This window comes from Scylla paramamosain, chromosome 26, assembly GCF_035594125.1.
Source record: "Scylla paramamosain isolate STU-SP2022 chromosome 26, ASM3559412v1, whole genome shotgun sequence".
Classification (NCBI taxonomy): domain Eukaryota; kingdom Metazoa; phylum Arthropoda; class Malacostraca; order Decapoda; family Portunidae; genus Scylla; species Scylla paramamosain.
The window spans coordinates 1287692-1312153 of NC_087176.1; the positions used below are offsets into that span (position 1 = coordinate 1287692).

The following is a 24462-nucleotide window of genomic DNA, read 5'->3' on the forward strand; positions in this document are numbered from 1 at the left end:
TGATTGTGGTGCACTTGGGTGTTATCAAACTTCCACCTGGTACCTGAAGGCCGCTTCCCGCCATTGATTGTTGCGTGGGGCAGGTGCTGCTACTGACTGCCTGTGCTGTAGTAGGTGTCTGTCTGTCTGTCTGTCTGCCTGGCTAGCTGGTTGGGTGGCTGATTCTCCGTATATGTGTGTGTGTGTGTGTGTGTGTGTGTGTGTCCAGTAGTTGTTTAGTGTTGTAGTAGATCTGTCTGTCTATCTGTCTGGTTGGCTGGCTGTCTGTCTGTCTGTCTGTCTGTCTGTCTGTCTTTCTGGCTGGCTGGCTGGCTTGTTGTATGTCTGTCTGTCTGGCTGGCTGGCTGTCTGGCTGGCTGTCTGTCTGGCTGGCTTTATTCAGATAAGTAGGATAAATCTCTCTCTCTCTCTCTCTCTCTCTCTCTCTCTCTCTCTCTCTCTCTCTCTCTCTCTCTCTCTCTCTGTGACGTATGGTATACACATGGTGACGCATAGTGTGCAGTCCGTCACGAAACGCATATTCACAAGTAATTTATTTGATTTATTTCACAACACACTAACTTTTGGTGAAGCACGTTTATGTAATTTTCAGTCCAAACAAACAAGGGAAAATTTACCACTGCCATTAAATTTATATTCTGGTAATGAAATGAACACGAAAAGACGTAATATTAATTGTACATCTTGGAATTCAATAACAGGATGCATTTAACTTCTTCCACCTGTTTATATTCGCAGGATCGTATTACCTATAAAGTTACTGGTGAAAATAACACCTTAGATGATCCCAAACTGATATACCAAGTCCTCTTTTACTAAGACTCCAATTTAGTTTAGTCTCTGTACTGCAGCCACACTGATTCTCCTAAGTTTGATTGGCAATATGTGTGTACAATAAGCGGCTCAATTTGTTAGGATAGATTAGTTAGGCCAAGAAACCTTAGGATATCTGTGAGCTTTAGTAGAACACTATGTCTCAGTATTGTTTGGGAGAAAGGATATACTAGAGATATCAAGAATAGACACGGGCAATGAAAGAGAGAGAAAAGAGAGGAGAGAAAACAAGACGGAATGACAAACAGAGAAGGCGAGAGACACAATGAGACAAACAGGGACAGAAAAAAAGTCAGAGAACGTAGGGGTGAACACAGAGGGGAGGAGACAGCCGGGGAGGAGCAGAACAGAGATACGGAAGACTCATCTGTTAGAGCAACAACCGGGTCGGGACGGGAGCATTGCCAAGCCTCCAGTTATTAATGACAAGCCTCCGACCCGCGACCCCCATCCGTACAACTCAACACTCGACCTTCTCCCCTCCCGACGCCGCCAGCCAGCTCATGTAGGAGACTTAAGGTGGCAGAATAGAAGCAGTATGACACTAAAATTGAGCAGAATCTACCGGAAACTGACACGCGATGCAAAATAGAAGCAATAAGACACTAAAATTGGATAGAATAGATTGAAAGCTGACGCATGTTAAAAAATAGAAACGGCAGGACACTAAAATCGAGCAGAATCTATTCCAAACTGACACATGTTGTAAAATAGTGACGAATGTAGCACTAAAATCGAATGAAGTAGAAAACTGACACATGCTGCAAAATAGTGGACAACAGGACACGAAAATCGAATAAAATAGAAAAATGACGCGTTGCAAAATGTTGAAAAATGGAAGAACAGTAAACCGAATTGAATGGATTGAAAATTTACACACATTACAAATAGAAAGGATAAAAGAAAGCTAAACTCGAATACAATAAAAAACAGATACACGTTGCAAAATAGACGCCAGTAAGAGAATATAGAAGACTCGTTTGTCAAAATGGGAACACTTTGATATCTTTACATTAATAGATAAAACATTACAGTCTAATGACACACCAGACGCTGTTTGTGTAGGAGTCAACGGCTTGTAAATAGAAATAATAAGAAAACTACCAAAATCGAAAGAAGATTGAAGGTTGACATGTTGCAGTATAGAAAAGAAAAAAAATGAATTAGTGAAGGCTTGAAAGTTATCGTTATTAAATAGATCATGAAAAAAAAGATATATGTATAGAATAAAATAGTTTAAGAGCGTAAAAATTTGACACGTTAAATTTCTATACGTTTAAAATTATCAGGCGGTTCATTTTTTCAATGTCACTTTTCCCATAGACACAATTCATGCTATTTAGATGCAAAACAAATAAAGGAAATTAAAATAAAATAGAAAAAAAAAATTAAAAGTGACATGATAAACTTTTCAGATCCTCGCTAGATTCTTTTTTCATCAGCACGTTTTGCAATAGTTACTCATACACTCACGCTCATGGAAGTTGAAAGAAAACGGTGCAATTATGTCCAATTAATTTAAGTGGCATTTAAAAAAGAGACAAGCTGGAACTGACCTCGTCGTTGCCAGAGAGAGAGAGAGAGAGAGGGAGAGGGAGAGAGAGGGAGAGGGAGAGTGAGAGGAGAAAAAAAAGAGAAGAAATAGAGGCAACAGTAACATGACTGATTGGAGATGAAGACAAAGGGAGTTTACGCTTGTGTTAATGGAGTAATGAGCGTTGACCCCTTGTTTCGACACCACCACCACCACACACACACTCACACACACACACACACACACACACTGCACTCAATCACTCACATCACACAAACTCTCGCGCATTGTTATTTAAATGAGGTTACAGTATAGCGCCATCAACAAACTGTATGGTAACGAATCTGTGTTAAATATGAACGTAAACAAATACATGCTAATCAAACACAAAGGTAACTTGGACAGGTGTGAAATTTACCTGTAATAAGAGAGAGAGAAAAAAAAATGTACAGGTGTGAAGGAAAAGAGAAGAAAACAGGTAAAGATACAGTGATTAAGTTTATTAAAGAGGCGAACGACAGAAGGAAAAAAAGGAAGGGGAAAGAAGGATGGGAGGAGAGAAGGGAAAGGGTAAAATTTTGTTGGTGGGGTTCTGTCGGTTCCAGTCTGAGGTAACGACGTGTATAGTTAGTGATGGTGACAGGGAGGGGGAGGGCGAGGGGAGGGCGAGGGGAGGGCGAGGGGAGGGCGAGGGGAAGTGAAAGGCAAGGGAGGAGATGGAAGGGTGAGCAAAGGAGAAAGATAGATGATGGAAAGGGAGAAAGGGATACAGTTAATAGTGCAAGTGATGAAGCTACTATGGATATTTAATGCGATACAGATAGACAGACAGACAGACAGCAGGGTAGACAGATAGATACATAGATAGATAGACTAAATGAATGACAGATAGATAGACAGATAAAAGAAAACAAGACATATACACAAACCAACACAAAGACAGATGAAGTGACATACATACATACATACATACATACATACATACATACATACATACATACATACATACACAAAGAAGGACAAAAAAGCCTTTGAATGTTTTAGACTTGTGATGGAAAAAAAGAGAAAAGCAAACACACACACACACACACACACACACACACACACACACACACACACACACACACACACACACACACACACACACACACACACACACACACTAATGGAGGAGTTTAAGACCTTAACTCAAAACGAAAGAATTGACAATTGGACGAAAATTTTTGACTTCCTACAAATTAACCAAATGAAGGAGAGAAGAGACCCAACAGCCACCCTCTCTCTCTCTCTCTCTCTCTCTCTCTCTCTCTCTCTCTCTCTCTCTCTCTCTCTCTCTCTCTCTCTCTCTCTCTTTTCATGGTCAATTATGTAATCAAGCTTCTCCATAAACGAGCCTTCGGTTTCCTCTCCCTCTCACTCTCTCCCACTCCCTCTCCCTCTCCCTCTCATTTATTCCCTAAGCCTTCTATGTACTCTCCCTCACTTCCCTTCCCTCTCAGATGTCCACTCACCCGTTCCCTCTCTCCTGTAGACTCTCCCCTCACTCTCCCTCTCTCCCTTTCACTCTCTCTAAGGAAAGAACTCAGTGTGGTGTTCGAAAATTTAATGTGAGGGTGTTAAGGCTCTACTCTCTCTCTCTCTCTCTCTCTCTCTCTCTCTCTCTCTCTCTCTCTCTCTCTCTCTCTCTCTCTCTCTCTCTCTCTCTCTCATTCCCTTGTTTTATCGGTTAATTATTCTCCGTATTTTTCTTTCTCTCCCAAGAGTTTGTTCCGTTCCTTAGTTTCATCTTTCCTCGTTCCTGTTATATGCACTTTCCTAATACGTCTGGTTTTTTGCCTCTTATCCGTGTTTATTTTCCTCCTCCACCGTATCTTTCCCCTTCTTTCCCTCCTCCTCTTCCCTCTCCTCCTCCTCCTCCTCCCGCAGCAAGAGGACTCCATCAAGCCCTTCAACTCAGGCGAATGAATTTCCTCCCGAGATATCAATAAGGGAGGAGAGAAAATAACAAGGGACAATACCTCGCCATTCAGGGTCTTATCTTTTTCTCTCGAGGAGCAAGTTCTGAGGTCGAGTGTTTGTGCTCCTTCCGCTGCGGGGATTCAGTGGCCGCCAGTCTCCGCCCAAGAGTAGCGGGGAAGCCTTCAAAGCCACGAAGACTCGCCCGCCCTCCCACTCGACCTCACCCAAAAATCCGGCGGTCTTAAGGAAATCGTTGCTCAGTCCTTTCTTTGGTTCTGTCTTATTGTATTGTGCTGCCTGGCCTTGCTCGCGCACACGCCCACGCACACCGCAGGTCCTGTAGTCTTCCACGATGGCTTCTACTCTTCCAGACGCCCTGTACTTTTTCCAGGACGCTTTCAACTCTTCCAGACGCCTCCTACTCTTCCAGGGCGCCTTGTACTTTTCCATGACGCTCTCTGCTTTTTCATAATGCCCTTCTCTTTTCCAAAATGTGTCTACTTTTCCAGAACGCTCCCTACTTTCCAGGACGCCTTCTACTTTTCCAGTATAGGCTCTAAGCTCTCTCTATCTTCCTCCACCCTTCCAGCACACTCTGACGTTCCTCCTCCTGCACTCATCCTCTTCCTTCCAGACGTTGTTTACTTTTCCAGACGCTCCTTACTTTTCCGGCATCTGGTCTCCCTTCTTTCAGCACATTCCTACCCTTTCAGCACAGTCTCTTAGTTCTTCTTCCAACAGATGCCCTCTACTCTTCCAGACGCTCTTTCTTCTCTCCCACCATGCCTTTAGTATTCTTGTACACGTCTGTTACTTTTCTCTTACTTTTCCAGACTCCCTTTTGTTCTATCATAGTCTCTTTACTCTTCCAGACGGTCTTGAACACCTCTCCTCTCCCGTCACGTCTTCAGATAGCAAGGAGTCTCTATTGTACTTTACCTAGCATACTCTAATGACCGCCAAGAGCAGAAACAAACAAACATTGAGACAAATAAAGGAATAGGGTAAGAAAAAGGATCCTAGTTGACCACCAGCAATCCATAAAGAGTCCTCTATTCTATCTGGCATCCTTGAGCGATCCAATGCCATCACTTCCGCTGAATAAAAGCCAAATAAAGATCATCCCACCGAGCCGAGCGATGCGCCCACCAGACCCCAAATTAAACTCTCCAGGCTGACCCGCTCTACCCAATTGTTTCATGGGAATTTTTTTGCTGCCTAGACCGAGAGCCACCCAGCCACTCCTCCCCCAGCCAGCCCTCTCCCCTCGCCCCTTCTAGATCACCCTCTCTCTTTCTCTCTCTCTCTCTCTTTCGCTCTTCTCCCTCTCCCCTTCACCCTTCCAGACCCCCTCTTTTCTTGTTGCTTCTTCTCTCCTCTTCTTTTTCCTCCTCCTCCTCCTCCTCCTCCTCCTCCTCCTCCCTTGACCATAGCCACTCCTTACTTTTCTTTCTCCTTCCTAGTTTTCACCTTTTTACTTTCTCTTATCGTCTTGTTTCTCCACGATTCCTCCAGTTCCTCGCTTCTTCTCTCCTTCCTCCTCCCTGCTCCTAACTTCCCTTGGGCCTCTTTCCTCCCCTTTCTCTCCTCATACTTTCCTCCCCAACCTCTCCCTTCTCTCTCTCTTTGTCTCTTCACTATCCCTCCCTCTCTTCTCGCCTCTCCCATCCTCCCCTTCAATCTGTGGCCAGTTCTCTCCCCTTTCTGTTTCTCGCTTTCCTTCCGTGTCCCTCTTCTCCCCTCCTCTTCCCTTCTCTCCCTTCTTCTCCCCTCCGGCCGGCCACAGCGGTCAAGAGGAAGCAGCAAGAAGTGGTAAATAAGAGGAAGTGGAGGGGAGAAGGCATTATAAATCAGTATTATTATTGTGTTCATATTTGTATTGAAGAAAACGGGAGATCAGGTGCGTTGTGAGAAAATGGAACGATCGTAAATAACTCAGGGGAATCTATGATGATTTTAAAAGATTCCGGTTAGAGAAAAGGGAAATTATAGAGAAATGAAGCTACGTAAAGGGGAAAAAAGGGAGCCACGATAGAAAAAGTGTTATTCTAGAAGCAAAAAGGAAGCTATTTATAAGAGGCAAATATTGATCGTTTCCCTGCCATCGACTCCGAGAAAGGAGAAGGAAGAGGAAGAGGAAGAGGGAGAGAGAGAGAGGGAGAGTGAAGGAAGGGAAGGGAGAGATGGGAGAGGAATGAAAAAGAGAGAGAAAGAATGGGACAAGAATATGCCTTGATTTCTTTTCCTTTTTCCTCTTTTCCTTCATTTATTCATTTGTCTCTTCCTTTGTATCTCTCTCTCTCTCTCTCTCTCTCTCTCTCTCTCTCTCGTCGTATGTTTTCCAGTCAAACTTACGCCAAAATAATTCTCAATGCATTTTTTTAAGTCCTTACGAGTATTACAGAATTTCTAAAGATTGCCTACATACACTTTTCCAGCTTCCCCAGTAACTGCATCACGAAGGAACACAAAAGATAGAACAAACGGCAGCAGACCTGTTGGCCCTTACGAGGTGGTGTCGAATGCGTGGGTGTTGAGTTATTTGTTGCGTTGCTTGTGTTGTTTGTGTTCCTGTGCCTTCGTCTGGAGTGATTTTGTGTTGAGGCTGGGTAGAGAGAGAGAGAGAGAGAGAGAGAGAGAGAGAGAGAGAGAGAGAGAGAGAGAGAGAGAGAGATTCACCACGTCGGGAGTAGTAGTAGTAGTAGTAGTAGTAGTAGTAGAAGTAATAGTAGTAGTAGTAGTAGTAGTAGTAGTGGTAGTAGTAGTAGTAGTAGTAGTAGTATCATCATCATCATTTATTTAGTGAGTTATTTGTCTGTTATTTATATCGATAAGGCGACTTTATAAACTGAACTGTGTGTGTGTGTGTGTGTGTGTGTGTATTAAAATGGCCCTGACGTATTATTCATTTTCATTTCTCAACATCCATTTTTTGCTTAATTTTTTCCCTCTTTGTTCCAGCACGTTATCCTGCTCATTACCTAACTCCTCATAATATCTCCTTGACTTCCCATCACCCCACAGAAAACAGAATAATAATATAGAAAAAATATTTATTTCGTATCGTTCCTCACTTTAATATTCTCGTACATAACCTTTTCAATTCCCTCGTCACCACCACCACAACTTCACGGCTTCTCCTCCTCCTCCTCCTCCTCCTCCTCCTCCTCCTCCTCCTCCTCCTCCTCCTCCTCCTCCTCCTCCTCCTCTTCCTCCTCCCCTTTCCATCAGCCTACCATTTCCCGTTTCCTCCACACGTCAATTTGTCTGCATTTTGTGAGACGCGAGAAACTGCCGATAGGGAGAATTCACTCCTTCCCGGGGCCTTCTTCTCCCCTCAACACCACGCCCCGGCTAGGGTTAGGGGGCTCTCTCTCTCTCTCTCTCTCTCTCTCTCTCTCTCTCTCTCTCTCTCTCTCTCTCTCTCTCTCTCTCTCGTTTTTTTCCTGTTTTTATCTTCTTGTTTACGTTTTTTTATTAATTTTTCTATTAATTTTAAAGTTTTTATTTTTTTTTTTCTCTCTCTCTCTCTCTCTCTCTCTCTCTCTCTCTCTCTCTCTCTCTCTCTCTCTCTCTCTCTCTCTCTCTCTCTCTCTCTCTCTCTCTCGTCCATTTCCTCACCTGTTTTACTTCCTACACAATTTAGAAGAAAAGAAAAAAAAGATGATTTGTTTGGAAATTCACGTAATAATAGTAATGGTAGTAGTAGTCATAATAGTAAGTCTCTCTAAAGCATGGCTAGTTACACAAGTGGTGATATTTAACATTAATTTCACTGTACGGTGCACAATGTACGAGTAGCTGCCGCCCACTTGTAGAAATTCCAGTGGTGAAATTCCGTGGCTGGGATTAGAAGTGAGGATTTTAAGCCCAAGAGTTGTACAGGAGTTTAATAATGTTAGGACAGCTCAGTGTGTGTGTGTGTGTGTGTGTGTGTGTGTGTGTGTGTGTGTGTGTGTGTGTGTGTGTGTAAAGGAAGTTCTTCGTTGAAATGTTATGTGGTCACACTTTTCCTTTCCTTGTCTGTTTCTTTTTATTTTATTTATATATATATTTTTTTTTAGCAACACTAGTTTGAGAGGCTGTGATAGTTGTCATTCTCTCTCTCTCTCTCTCTCTCTCTCTCTCTCTCTCTCTCTCTCTCTCTCTCTCTCTCTCTCTCTCTCTCTCTCTCTCTCTCTCTCTCTCTCTCTCTCTCTCTCTCTCTCTCTCTCTCTCTCTCTCTCTCTCTCTCTCTCTCTCTCTCTCTCTCACACACACACACACACACACACACACACACACACACACACACACACACACACACACACACACACACACACACTAAGTATAGTACGATAAGTTACAACAATCAAATTTAATCATTTAGTTTCCCAGTTAGCAACGGTTGTCATTTCCTCTTATTACGAAGACTTGCACGAATCGAAGTCCTGGAAGAGAAGGTCGGCGGGAAAACAACTTGCGCGGCGGATGTCAGTGAATAGGAACAAAAATAGCGAAATTCCGCTTGTAAAGTTAGTCGCAGTTTAATGGAATAGAAAAATGGCCATTACTTGTTTGTGCTGCTTACTGAGACGAGGAGTGAGGCAGGGAGATGCGGGGAAGCAGAAAGCGCGCGATGAGACAGATTCTAACACATATGCGGTGGAATAATTACATGCAAACGGAATACAAGAAATAAAAAGATATGATGGTCAGACACAATAAGACAAGCAGGTGTGATAGACAGACAGGTAGATAGAGAGTAACAAAAATAAGAGCCAAGAGACCAGCTGCTGTAAAATAAATAAAGACGCAACGAGATAAAGAACAATATAATTAGAAGACAAGAAATCAGAGAAAGTCACGGGGAGATAAAGAAAAGACATGAACTGAAAACAAAATACCAGTTAAAGTGACAGAGGCAGACAGCAAGACAGAACAGAGAATCATAGACAGTTTGATGTAGGAGAAACGGACAGACACAGCAAGATAGAACAGGAAATTAAAGGCAATATGATGTTGGAGAAAGAGAGAGAGATGTAGCAAGATTGAACAGAAAATAAGAGACGATCTGACGTCATAGAAACGGACAGACACAGCAAGATAGAACAGAAAACAAAAGACGACTCGATGTAGGAGAAACAGAAAGAGAGACACAGCAAGGAAGCATCAGAACCTGGAGGACAACACCAGCACCGCATACTCACCCTTGCCATGTGCGGAGTTCGGTCCTCCCAGCGTCAGAATGAGTGCCAGCAGCAGCACCAGCGCCGCGCATGTCTTGCTGTGTTTTCGCTCCATCATAGTTCGCACGCCTTGTCACTGCCTGGCCTGGACTATCAACACGTGTTACTTTTCTCCCTCCCGCACCACTGGGAGTCGCTCATCACTCACCACACGCACCACTTGGCCTCGTAAGTCACAACGCAGCTGCTTAATTGCTCCTCAGGTTTGCTCGTTGACTAGAAACTGTAAAAAAAAAGTGTTTCCGATGATCACTCGAAGGCGACACTGGACTGAAGCTCTTGCGATGCGGGTTCTGGTTATGATAAGGGATTTACGTGTTTTTTATTCTTATTTTCTGTTATTTTTCTGTCATCGCACGACCACTGATTTACCTGGCATGCACCGCAGCAGCGAGGGTCGTTTCCTTGGTCTCATGTGTCGTCTTGGTCGTCGCGGCGGTCACTGTCAATAGCCCTTCCTTCCCCAGCCCCTCCCTGCACACTACTCCCGAAAGAGGCTTACTCCTATTGACAAACTCCCTCTTTATTCCCTGCGGGGCGTGTTCCACAACCCTGGGCCCCAGATCTGCTTAGCGCTCTCCCCACCGCGGCCACTCACACCCCCACCTTCACGCCAGCCGACCATCAGACTTCCCTGTTCTTAAAGCTTTCCTGTGTCACTGACTTCATCTTACTTGTACGTACAGAAATTTAGTTAGTCGCTGTTTCTTTCTGATTTTACGATTGTTTTTTATGTATTTTTTGTTTTAAGATTTGATGTATGTATTTAATGCGTTTCTTTTTTGTATGTAATTATGGATTTAAAGTTCAGGATTGTTGTCTTTGAATTTGCGACCTATTTCATTTTTTTTTTTTAAGGAATATTTTTGTTTTCTGAATTACACGTGGAATTGAATCAACGTCAACAACAAAATCACTTGACAAGACAAAGATTTTTTTTTTTTTTTAAGCCAGTCACGTGAGAAACAACCAAGAAATCTCTCCCTTGTGGAACTTGACAAAAACAGCACAACGTTCCTTCAGGTTTGCTTAAATACTCACAGACCACCTTGAGTCAGACTGTTACGTGAATTCTTAACGGGAAAATCTGTCACCGTCTAAACAGATACTGGCACACTTTCCGGCTCAGTTCATAGACTCAGCGCCCCACAGGAATCCCCGTGATGGATGAGCGGAGGGCAGACCGTCCCACACTGCACCTGCGAGACGTAATCTTAATAGCCACGCCTCTGCGCCCTCCCTGGAGTCACCGAGGAGGACACGCGGTTGATAAGACTGGTCAGCTTCGTCCTCGGCTGCCGCTCCTGAAAGAAGAGGAAATTGTGTATGAGATCACCTGTCCCTTCACTGCCTCAGGTGTGGGGCGCGTTACCTGGCGCCTGTTCACGGGGATTGCTGGGAGTTAGGCTGTTGGGTCATTGGGTTGTTACTGTTTTTTTTTTTGTAATGTTGCTAGTAGTAGTAATAGTAGTAGTAGTAATAGTAGTAGTAGTAATAGTAGCAGTAGTAGTAGTAGTAGTAGTAGTATCATTGGCACTATTACTTGCTATGCTTTACGTAATGGTGTTTCGTAAGACAGTAAAAATGAAACTTCAATAAATGTTTTTGTAGTAGTAGTAGTAGTAGTAGTAGTAGTAATAGTTGCTGTTGTTGTTGTTGTTGTTGTAGTAGAAGTAGTAGCAGTAGTCGTAGTAGAAGTAAAAACAATAGTAATAGTATCGTCATTATTACGTGACAGTGATTTACGTAATATTGTTCGTAAATCATCCAAAACGAAGCTTCAGTAATGTACAGATCGCAGCAGGGGGAGGCTGGCCACCACCCCACTAGGGCGAGGCTGTGCAGTATACACAGGGAACGTTTCACGTTGTGTCGCCATCGCGGGGGACGTAAATGTCAGCCTGAACATCGCGGCGACGCGCGTGAGCAGCGGAGCCGCGAATAAAAGTGTCTGACGGCAGCTCGGCCCTTCCAAACAACCCGTGCCATTATAATACGCCCTCTCTGTCAGCCCCGGTCAGAAGCACGACTGTGCACTATGATACATGTATTTGTGGTGTACAGTGCATGGTGACGCGGTGGTCTTAACGTGAGTCATGAGGAAGGTACATACTGCGTCACGGGAGCGAGATGTGTATGTTGTTCTCTCGACGGACTGGACTGCTGGAGAACTGATGTCTGAAGGTGACTCAGAAATGATCAGAAGGAATCCTGGTCACTGTCTGCTTTGTAAGCCTTGAGGAAAGGAAACAATGGAAACAACGAAATATATATATATATATATATATATATATATATATATATATATATATATATATATATATATATATATATATATATATATATATGATAAACATTTCAATAAAATAATTGCAAGTGAAACAAATGGCATTCGTAATTGGACACAAATAACTATTTCCCTTCCTGTGTATAGGTTTTTAATTGGGGTAATTATAGAGGCGGTACTGTGTGTGTGTGTGTGTGTGTGTGTGTGTGTGTGTGTGTGTGTGTGTGTGAGAGAGAGAGAGAGAGAGAGAGAGAGAGAGAGAGAGAGAGAGAGAGAGAGAGAGAGAGAGAGAGAGAGAGAGAGAGAGAGAGAGAGAGAGAGAGAGAATTTACCACGTCGGGAGGAGGAGTGATGATGATGATAATAGTAATAATAATAATAATAATAATAATAATGATAATAATAATAATAATAATAATAATAATAAACCGTGGTATTCTATCAATTATAAAATCTATCACAATCCGCACACTTCCCTCGCAGAGACACAACACTCACCACACAGACACCACTCATGCACGACTGACACACCACCACCACCACCACCACCACCTGCTCAAGCAAGGGAAATACTCAATCATCATCACAACAATACTACATACAACCCCACTTAAAACATACAACCACCACCACCACTACTACTACCACCACCACCACCACCACCACCGCCACCACCACCACCTGCACAGGCACGGGAAATACTCAATCATCACAACAACAATACTACATGCAACCCCACACAAAACATACCACCAGCACCACCACCACCAGCACCACCACTCGGCCTTCACCACCGCCCAGTAAAGTTGGCCTCAGGACCTATTCCCACGACACGGCGAGGCTCCCACGAGACCTTTATGACGCTCACCAAGAAGACTCGTATCGAACTAGTTCTTAAATTCTCACATAAATCCTTCCTTTCTCCCTCAACCGTGATCGCCCCGCAGAGAGAGAGAGAGAGAGAGAGAGAGAGAGAGAGAGAGAGAGAGAGAGAGAGAGAGAGAGAGAGAGAGAGAGATTTGTAAATATTAGGTTAGGGTTAAAACTTCATTATTTTTTGCATCACTGTCCACCCACTCATTGGCTGCTTCCGTCTGTGGCAATTACTCCTTATATGAACTAGTTTTGTTTCGTCTATTTGTGTGAAAGCTGAAATTGGAGGCGGTAAAATAATCAAACGTTTTAGTGATTATTTTACACTCGTACGAGTATTAAAACAGTTAGTGCCAAAAAGTTACAGTTAAATTATAGTCAAAGAAGATTCTATGCCATTTAACCCTTTCACCGCTGTACGAGATAATTAACAGCACCAGAAATAAGGCATGAAATCTTTATAAGCATCTACAAGAAAGTAAGGGATTAAAAAAAGAGTAGATTTTGCAATTTCTAGCCAGTTTAAAGGGTGGCTGTAGAACAAGTAAAGGTGTGTCAGAGTGATTAATTATCAAGGAAAGGTGCAACAAAACCAACCAAAGGATTGACTTGATGAAAATATAGTGTGTCTTCATCTTTTAATAATTTGAACTCTAAACTCACGTATTTATGAATCAGCGAAATATAAATGTATGTGAATGAATTTAGACTTACACAGCACTTGATTTAGTAGTTACTTGTGTATATTGACGTATTTATTCACCTGGATTTCATGTTTACCTGTGAAAAAAAATAAATAAGTGCTCAGTTTTTGAAATGTGGAGAACAAATTGCTGTAGGGAGGCAGTGAGGCAGATATGAAGGGAATGAATGGTACAGGTGTGGAGAAAGTCAAGTGTAGCGGTAGTGCTGGAAGAGTGGTAGAGAAAAGTAGCAGGTGTGGGCGTAGTATTCAGTTAAGGTGGTGTTGCTAGTGTGTAGGCGGCATAGGTATTGAGACAGCGGTGCAGGTGTGGAGTATTGCAGGTGCAGAAAGAAATCGCGATTGATACAAAGTTAGGAATGTTAGAAATGTTTATAAGGCATTGATGTGTGTTAGAAAGTTAGAACGAATGTTTGAAACGTTTATGGAAAGTTAGCGAGTATTAGAAGGTTAGAGGAAGTAATATAAACGTTTACAAAGAACGTTCGTTAGAAAATTAGAGGCTGTTGGAAACGTTTATGAAGAGTTAGCGAGTATTAGAAGGTTAGAGAGAGTGTTAGAAACCTTTTTGAAGAGTTAGCGACTATAAAGAGGTCAGAAAAGGTAATAGAATCAATCGTTTACATAGAATTATCGTTCATTAGAAGATTAAACACTGTTAGAAACGTTTACTAAGAGTTAGCATGTGTTAGAAGGTCACGGGGAGTCACAGAAACGTTTATGCAGCGCTGCAGTTGTGTGTACAGCATTGCAGGCGTGAGGGAAAGGCTGCAGGCGCGGGAGGAGGGTCGGGAAGGTCGGCGGCACAGCGACCGACACAAACACAACGCCGCCGCCGCTACCGTCGCCGCTTCCACCGGACACAACCGAATTAAACCGATTTTGGCGTGAAATTTCCGCTCCCTGGCAAAATTGTTTGTATCTTCGAGGTGTGCTAATGGTCGATGGTGGCTCGGCGCTACAATCATGAACGTTAATGAAGCTGAGCGACTATTTCTCCTTAATTCTCAATGAGGTTATACATATTTCCACTCTTTTTAATTATGTTTTTTTTTTTTTTTTGTAGTGTTATATTAATGTTACTTTTTCATTTTAATCTGGCGTGGAATTTATAGTCCTTATTTTTATTTTATTTGTTTATTTATTTATTTTTTTATGTACGTGTTTACTTTTTCTCACTTAATTCTGGATCACATTTGGAACTTACAAATAATTTACTTATTTCTCCACGATCTTTTTTTTTTCTTTACGATTAAGATTTTTTTTAACTTTTTATTTATTTATCTTTATTAATTAATTTATTTATTTTTCATATTTGCCAGTAAATGTAGTTATGGTAGTTAAATGATAAGAAAAGCCAAACAACACGAGCTTCATTCATTCCTTAGAAAAAAAAAAAAAGATAGACAGACGGATAGAAACACAGACAGGCAGACGGAAAGACAAACAAACAGGCAGACAGAAACAGATAGATACATAGATAAACAAGCAGACCAATATACAGACAGACAGACAGACATACAAATAATAACTAAAAAAAGAAAAATACACATTACATTCATACAAATAGATACGAATGCCCCCTCAAACACACACACACACACACACACACACACACACACACACACACACACACACACATTACAGGGGCGAGAAAAACAAATCACACGCAAAAACACGCTACAATGATCAAAGACTGAACAGAGGATCCGGGAACACATCATTAAGTATATAGGGCGAAGGGGAGACGAGGGAGGACCTGCTATGACAACACGAGCGTAACCTTTTGTAATCACCTCTCTCTCTCTCTCTCTCTCTCTCTCTCTCTCTCTCTCTCTCTCTCTCGTTCTCATAAAGGCCTTAAAGAATCTCGGTTTATTTCCTGTTTTTCCTTCTTTTCTCTGCATAACTGTTCTCTGCGTCAGGTGTTTCCTCTCTGGTTCTCGTAAAATAGTCGAATAATCTTTAAAATTCTTCCTTGTTTGTTCTTCCTTGATGTTCCTTCTTGTTACTTGTCTCCGATGTAAAAGTTGTTCTCGTTTGTTCTTCCTTTGTGCTCCTTCTTGTTCTCTGTCTCCAATGCATCAGGATTATGAGTAGCTACCTCCTGTTTGTTCTTCCTTTGTCTGCCTTTCTGTTCGTTTCCGTAACGGCAAGAATCTTAGAAAAAAAGCTTGAAAAGTATCAGTCTACGCGCAATTTATTTTTTTCTTCTGTTCTCTTCTGTTTCTTTCAATTCTCTTGAAAAAACATCTGAAAAAATCTACCTCCCGTTTGTACTTCCTTTCTTTTCCTTTCTGTTCCTTTCTGTTTCTTTTTATTCTCTCGAAAAGCCATCTGAAAAAATCTACCACTTGTTTGTACTTCCTTTGTCTTCCTTTCTGTTCGTTTCTGTAATGGAAAGAATGTCGGAAAAAAATATATATGAAAAAGAAAGAAAAAAACTCGAGAAATGTTAGTCAACCTGCTATTTCTTCCTTCTTTCCACTCCTTTCTGTATCCTTTTATTCTCTAACTGCAAAATGTATCGTAAAAAATCTGAAAAAAAAAAAAAGAAATCTGTTCCTGCTCTTCCTTTCTGTTCGTTTCTGTTGTCTGTCTCCGGCGCATCAGGACACATCTAAACATTTCCAAAGCCAGACATCCGCCGGACACACTCAGACTCACCCCGCTGGAAAGTAAGCTGGCAAGTAAGTGGCGTGTAGCTAACTCTTATCCCTCGCCAGACCCAGTTCAGGAAATTAGCTGGAATACGAGTTTTTTGATCGATAATAACACCACAACTGAACGTTTCCCGGAAAATAACTCGGCATCGTCTGTTGTATCCGCTTAACGCAATGCAATCTATTCCAAAAGGCACATAACATGATTAGAGAAAGATCATAAGTGGAGGATTAGTTAAGTGTTTCCTCCCTCTTGTGTCGTTTGAGTGTCATTGAGTGCAGCCGATACTTCATGTGATTGAGGATTGGAAAGGTACGTGTGCTGACTGGAAAAATGGATATCTTGATGAACTGATTAGGGAATAAATAGACAGGCATATGTTTGGGAAGTAGACGTAGAAAATTATTGTAAAAAAGAATATAGCTTGGTAAAATTATAGGAAAAAAAAAAGAAGTGGTACATAAATTGACTGAGATTTTAAAAGGTAGGTTAGATGATTGAAAAATAGACTGGTAGGTAAAATGCTTGGAAAATAAGTATACAGATTAATTGACAAGGAAATGAACGCGTATATTGAGTGAGAAATAGAGAGACAGGCAAGATGGCTCTGAAATATATAAGCAGGTGATATGATCTGGAAATGAAAAGGTATTTGAAATTATTTAGAAATGGACCGGCAAATAGATTGATTCAGGGGTGGATAGGTACGTAACATTATTGGAGGTTGGAAAGACAGTTAATCAGGAGATGGACAGGTGAGGTGTTAAAGTGAATCATGAAAGAACAACAAGTTAATCAGGAGACAAACAGGTGAGGTGATAAATTGAATCACAAAAGAACAAAAAAAAAAAAAGATTGAAGATTTCCTCAAGTGACCATCTTCTCACATTTATCAATTAGTCATAAGAGAAACAAGAACATTAAAAAAAATCATAAAGAAACAGAAAAAAAACAATTAGACCATTAAAAAAATCGTAAGAAATAGAAAATAACTGAAACAATAAGAACATAAAAAAAAGCGAAGATAAACATAAAAAAAACAGAGAAGATCGTAAATGTAAAGAACAAGAACAATAACAATAAAAGCAGCAAGGAAAACAAGAGATACAACAAAAATAAAGACCATTCAGTGACCAATTGCGTTTCTTTTGGGGAAGGTCATTGCTTTTTATAACCTGTGTGTGTGTGTGTGTGTGTGTGGCAACAGGAGTGGCGGTGACAGGAATGGAAGGCAATGAAGGGGTTTTTCCAATTCAATCTCTAGTATCATGAACTTACTGCATCTATATTCCCAATGTTTGTATTGTGCCTTTAGTTTTAAATCTTACATATATTTTTTTTTCTTATAATATTTTGCTATGGAAGAAAATGTTTTGCTTCCCTTATCGTTCATTTGTGTCTGTGTTTGAATTTTCGTGTCTCTTGTTATATATATACTGTAAAAACTACAGATTTCCAGTGGTCTGATGAATATTGTAATTCCTGGCTTGGTTTTCACTTATATACACTTGATTTCTCTGTGTTAAAGACGAAGAAGAGCCGCACAAAAAGACTGCAAGATTAAATAAAAAGAAAATTATTGAATTTAGTGTGTTAGCAAAACTTGGCACGTTGAATAATTTCGTAATATTTCTTTTTGCTCTTCATAGAACGTCAGTCTCATTTACGTCATCAAATTTGTAGAGGCCATCCTGCCGCTGACTGAACTAACTAATATGATTTTCCTTCCCGTTCTTAAAATGTGATGAGGTTTTTGTATGATGGAATTTGATTTATGTCATGTTTAGTTTTTAAAGGACCAGAACATGGAGTGATAACAGGAATACCTTATAAAAAAATCACATCTTTTTTTTTTTTTTCAGCTTGCTTCTCCGACGCTAAATATATCACTTAACTTGTCCCGCCAAAAGTAAAACCAATCATTCTTACATTGAATAAAGCGCTACAACAGAACCTGAATATCCGTTGGTTAAGATCAGTCAAGCGCATTTCCGAAAACCTACATCGCGGAGGAATAAGTAGGATAACAAAACGGCAGCAGTCCCCTCAGTGCCTCTCTGTGCTGTCCGGTCACACAACTCACCAATGTATATAACGAGAAGCGAATGCCATGCAGTAAAAAGGCATTCAAGGAAGAGTATCGAGAGAGAGAGAAGGGGAAGTATACCAAGAAAATCATTAAGAGAGGTAATTTAATTTTTGACGATAATCAAACTTGAGCCTCCTTCAGGTATACGAGACGAGTGAAGTTAGGTGTTCGTAGAAAAAAGACAGAAAAATGCAAATTTAATGTCAAACTTGTACTTTTCTGTCCCAGTAATAATGTGACACAAATACCTACAGGGAGTGACTGGTCTTCAAGGTGCAGCTGCCATTTTTATTTTGCTTGTTTTGGGATGGTTAATGATGAACAGATTGTTGCTGAAGAGAGAATACGAATTGAACATTAAACTTACGTGTTTCTCTTTCAGGAAGGCGACCAAGAAGAAAAATGATATATTCACTGATCGACAATGTACTGCTACACCTTTCCTTGATACCCCTCCTCAAATAGCTTACGTTATTAAGTATGGCAAGCAAAAAACATGAAATTGAATATAAAACCTTTGTTATTTCTCTTTAAAACAAAAACGCGACGGATGAGAAAAGATTCCATAAGAAGTTACTAGTCCACAAAGTAATTAATTTGGCAGCGAAAAAACATGAGATCAAATATAAAACTTTACTATTTCTCTTTGAACAAAAATGCGATGAGAAACAGTTTCCATAATAAGTAACTGGTCGATAATGTGCCAGCGCTATTTCTTGTTACCACTTTTTGACAGGGATACGAAAACTGTGATCTCTCTCTTCCAGCAACAATAAGACGAGGACAGCAAACACTGCAGGCACTCACTGATCGATAGTGTAGCGTGACACATTTCCCGTTACCTGTCCTGTGATGGTTAATTGGCCGGGCCGCGAAAACACGAAGCACCTCACCGCCGCCGTGCACCTGACAAGCTTAACGTTATTATCTGAACAATAGGTATGGGATTGAATCAGCGACGGTGAGAGGCTCGGCGGGGAATTAGAGAGGCAGTTCGAGGAGCTACCTAGAGGGTAATTAGAGGTAACCATGGCAACAGACTGTAACTTAGGTGTACCAGATTACCTGTGGAAGATCGGGCGGGCGAGTTAAGCGTCGGCGGCGGCTAGAGGGGCGCATCGACAGCCCAGCGATGGCGGGGCGTGCAGCACGTGGTGGAGAGGAGGCGCCCACACTCGCCGCCACACCACTACACCTTCCACTCCTGGCTCACGAGGGGACAACCGCGCCGCATGCCGGGATGACGCGTGCGGACCGTCACCATCTCCGTGCCTTCTCGCAGCAGGGGAGTGTAAAGGTTCCCAGGCGATCTCTCTCTCTCTCTCTCCTCTCTCTCTCTCTCTCTCTCTCTCTCTCTCTCTCTCTCTCTCTCTCTCTCTCTCTCTCCGCGGCGTCTGAGGCTGCTGGAAGACGAAGGGGAGGCGCGGCGGGCAAGTCACTGCGGCGAGGCGGTGTGGGAGCGGGAAGAGTGACGCGCCGTGACTGAGTGTGTGCGCGCTGCTGGTGACGACGGCGGGCCGCGGCTGGAGGCGGTGTGGCTTGCCGGGGCGGACCAGCGGCCTCAACCAACCTATCCCGCCTCTCCACCAGCCTCCTCCTCCCTCCTTCCTCCCTCTTTCTTTCCCTCCCTCTTTCCTGCCTCCCCTCGCGCACTCCTGGCTGCTCCGTGCCCCGCCCCTCCCTTCTGGATTCTTGTCTCAATTCTTAAGATTCTTATGTCACCAGATGTCAGAGTCTATAAAGCCACAGGTCATAATCAGAAAATGTTGCTGCCCCACATGTTTGTAATGGATTTTTATGCATCGCTCTCCTCCTTTCCTTCCGCGGCATCCCATCAGACAATGGCTCGGGTTAATATTTCCTGCTTTTCTCTCTCTCTCTCTCTCTCCTCTCTCTCCTCCTCTCTCTCTCTCTCTCTCTCTCTCTCTCTCTCTCTCTCTCTCTCTCTCTCTCTCTCTCTCTCTCTTTTGTGATGTGTTTGATTTTTTTTTCTTTTTAATTTGTTTTAACGTGTGTGTTTATGTTCATTCATTGCTTTTGTGTATTGATAACTATTGTGTTCATTCCTCATTTCCTTCCTTATCTCACTATTATTGCTTTTCTGTATGTTTTTTTTTTTCATATTTTCTCCCTCTCCTATCTTTTACTGATCGTTATTATTATTACGTGTATTTAATTTGTTGTTTTACTACTTCCTCTGCTTCATTTTCTTTCAACTTTTCTACTTTTCTACTAATTATCGTTGTTATTACACATATTCCATCATCTTATTCTTTCACTATTTCTTCTGTTCTATTTCCTTTCATCATTTTTTTTTTTTTTGCAGATTATCATTATCATTACGCATATTTCATCGTGTTTTCACTACATTCTCTTGCTCAATATCCCTTCATCTCTCTATTCTCATCATTAATCTTTTATTTTCCTCTCTTGTCTCCTGGTTGCATCTACGTTCAGGCTCCCGTGTTCATCTTCCCCCCCCCAGTAAGTTTTTTCTCACTTCTTAATGCTAACTCAGCCTCTTAGATCACGTTCAGAAAGATGTTAAACTTATCCCCCCTTCAAAAAAAAAGTAAAGTCATTCCTTCAGTATTTTTAAGGATATTTTCAGCCCTTCAGATATCGTACAATTCTCTTCTGTACACAGTCTCCCGTCATCTGCGCGTTTCCTTAAAGATGGTGGACATTTTCAGTTGATAAAAGGAAAAAAAAAGGTATTCACATTTTTCTTAATACTATTTTCTCGGGTTTTCCTTGGATGATTTCTCTCTCTCTCTCTCTCTCTCTCTCTCTCTCTCTCTCTCTCTCTCTCTCTCTCTCTCTCTCTCTCTCTCTCTCTCTCTCTCTTGCTCTTTTCCACTGTAAAAATAGAATTAGTTCATATTTTCTTTATACTTTTCACTTATATTCCTAATTCTTGTACTGACAAAAGATCATTCATTACAAGTCTCCATTAAAAGATCTTAAACATTTTTCCCTCATAACGAGAAAACAATTCACATTTTTACTTATACTACCCAACTCTCTCTCTCTCTCTCTCTCTCTCTCTCTCTCTCTCTCTCTCTCTCTCTCTCTCTCTCTCTCTCTCTCTCTCTCTCTCTCTCTCTCTCTCTCTCTCCCCTTTTTTCAATATATTTCTAACCCCTCAGCTATCAACTCCCTCTACACAGCCTTCCATCCCTCATGCCCGTGCTCCAGTGTCTCCCCTCTCTTCTCCCCTCTTGTTCCCACTTCCCCTCCTTCCCTTCCTTGCAATCACAGGAGTGGGCAGCTTCCCCTTTCTCCCCCTGATCGTCGTTTTAATAATTTCCTGAATGACTGTCGGCTCCGCTTCCCGTAATCACTGACCGAGTGGTGGTGGTGGTGGTGGTGGTGGTGGTGGTGGTGGTGGTGGTGGTGGTGGTGGTGGTGGTGATCTCTCCCTCCCTTCACTTCCTCTCTCCCTCTCTCTCCCTCTTTCTTCTGCCATACCGCCACTCATTCATAATCTTGTAATCTTTCATATTTTTAAACATATTTTTTTTAGTGTGTGTGTGTGTGTGTGTGTGTGTGTTGTTTGTCTCATTATAGTCTTCAGTCAATTTTCTTTTCTTTCATTCTATTTTTTTTTCTTTTTCCTGTCTTTTTTTTTTTTTTTTAGTCTATCTTCCTTTCTCATACGTTTCTATATTCATTCCGTATAGTAAGTTGTTTTCTCTTTCTCTTCCCATTCCTTCCTGTTCATCTTCCCCTTCTTCATACATTTTACATTTTGCTTCGTGTATGTTCATCGTTGTTCTTGTCTTTCTCCTCCTTCTCCTTTTCCTCCTCATCCCTTCATTATCCTCATTCCTCTCCTATTCCGTCCCATTCTTGTATATTCTTTACTTCTCCTTTCTTCTTCTTTTATGAGTATTTTCATGTCCCTCTTCCTCCTCCCCCGTTACCACCACCACCACCACCACCACCACTCCTGCGCCAACTGCTCCCGGTCTCGTCTTCGCCTTCGCCGTGTTATCAGCCTGGGCAGGCGGCCCCCACCTGGCTCTGGGAGGGACAGATAACCGGTCCTCAGCCCCACCCCCCACCACTCACTAAGGACCTCAATTATCTTAATGAGTGAGCAAAATGTCGTGGTTTGTACTCCAACTCTCTCTCTCTCTCTCTCTCTCTCTCTCTCTCTCTCTCTCTCTCTCTCTCTCTCTCTCTCTCTCTCTCTGTGGTTTGCTCAATTTTTATCTAATAATTTACTAGTAGTGGTAAAAACATCAGTCTTAGTTTAACAAGTCTACTCTCTCTCTCTCTCTCTCTCTCTCTCTCTCTCTCTCTCTCTCTCTCTCTCTCTCTCTCTCTCTCTCTCTCTCTCTCTCTCTCTCTCTCTCTCTCTCTCTCTCTCTCTCTCTCTCTCTCTCTCTCTCTCTCTCTCTCTCTCTCTCTCTCTCTCTCTCGTCACATTCTTACACTCCCGTCCTTCCCTCTCTCTCTCTCTCTCCCTCATATATTAATTTGTGATTGTCTTGCTTTCTCCTTCATTCCACTCACAGACTATATTTGTCAGTCACTGTGCTACTCCTTGTCTTTCATTCCTTTACTGTTTGTTCTCTTACCTTCATTTATTCCTTCTTTTCATTTATTCTTCTGAGTTTTGTCTTTTTATTTTTTTTACTCTTCGTTATTTTTTTTATTTATTTATTACTGTGTTCGTCTTCCTCCATTTCCTCTTCTTCTTCCTTTTCCTTCTCTTTTTTTCTTGTTTTTCTATAATCAGTATTTTTTTTTTATTTTTACTCATATTTTCACTTTCGTTCCTTTTCTTTCACAAGGTAAACATGATTTTTGTCCTTTCCTCTTTTTTTTTTTTTTTTCATTCCCCAACCATCAACTTTCTTGTACTTTTTCCTTTCCTTCTCTCTCTCCATTTATTATACATTTCAATTTTTCTCCTTTATCTATTATCGTCGTGAACCCTTTTTCTTTTTCCCACTAGTTACCCATTCACTTTTTTCCTCATTTTTCTTTTTTGTTTATCCTCTCCTCATTCGTCATAAATATTGTCTCCATTTTTCTGCTTTCTATATTATCAAGAGTTTTTAAAAATTTTTTTTTCGTTGCTTTTTGTCCTTCCTAAACATTCACATTTTATTTTTTCTCTATTCGCTCTTCATTCTTTACATCTTCCCATTGTTTCCATTATTTCCCTTTGCCGTTCGTTCTCCATATTATCATAAACTCTTCGTCTTTTTCTTTCTTTTTCTTTTTCTTTCTTTTTGTGCTCGTTAACCACTCAATTTTTTTTACCTCATTTCTTTTTCAGTCTCTCCTCATTCATCACACATTACTATTATTTCCCTTTGCCATCCTTTCCATCTTTCTTTCTTTTCTTTCTCCCTGTCTTTTGCACTCCTTAACCACTCAATTTTCCTTACTTTTCTTAGTTTCTCCTCATTCATCACACCTTACTATCATTTCCCTTTAGCCCTCCATCCGTTTTCCTTGCTCTCCCTCACATCCTCCTCATCCCGTCCCACCTGTTTTGTTCATTGGAGACATAAATATACCTCGTCCATTAAAATATGTGGCCACAAGACGCTATTAAGGTGAGATATTGAGCATTTATAATAAGACTGATCCTAAACATTAATTTCACCAAGCCCCAGGTATGCACAGGTGGGTGGAGAGCTGTTTGTAACTCACTGCTATTTTAGGTAAACGTCATCCTGGTAACTGTGGCTTCTGTTACAGTGTATTTTAAGGTGTTGTTGTTGTTGTTGTTGTCGTGGTTTTATCTTGTGACTGTGTGTGTGTGTGTGTGTGTGTGTGTGTGTGAAGAGAGGGTGTTTTGCTGTTCTTGTTTATAGTTTGGTGGTGAAAGTATGTGTGTGACTAAAGAATTAATTAAGTGGTGGTTCATTTTAATTACGTGTGTTGCTTTTTTTTTTCTTTTTTAATATGATGTAATGTTGAGGATTGTTACTACCATTATCAGACGCGTGGGAGGAGATAATTATAATGGCTGGATTTTATACTACTACTACTACTACTACTACTACTACTGCTGCTGCTACTACTACACCATCACCACTACCACCACTAATATCCAGCCGACAAATAAGCTAGTTATCCATAAGACGGCGGAAGCTACTTGGCATTATCCTGCTCCTCCCCTTTCTCCTGGCCCCCTCCTCATTCCTTTTACGCCGCAGACTCATCCCGGCTCCTTATTCTTCCTCTACCTCCTCCCCAGGCCGTCCCCGCCCCACTCGGCCCCCGCTGCGCTAGTCATCCTGAGATCAAACGGAGAAAACATCAAGA

General features: G+C 41.6%; 1 protein-coding gene across 6 annotated transcripts in view; it reads right to left on the reverse strand.

Moving 5' to 3' along the window:
* LOC135113549 (protein amalgam-like) overlaps positions 1–19693 on the reverse strand; it is a 78389-nt gene extending 58696 nt beyond the window's left edge. Inside the window, exons 1-3 of one of the 6 annotated variants that reach the window (XM_064028804.1) lie at positions 19237–19693; positions 10755–10859; positions 9517–9778 (exon numbers count right to left, since the gene is read on the reverse strand). In XM_064028804.1, the coding sequence (XP_063884874.1) occupies positions 9517–9613 (97 nt within the window). In that variant the 5' untranslated portion in view covers positions 9614–9778; positions 10755–10859; positions 19237–19693. The other 5 variants (XM_064028801.1, XM_064028805.1, XM_064028802.1 and 2 more) reach the window with 5 other exon arrangements.
* Positions 19694–24462: the final 4769 nt, after the last annotated feature.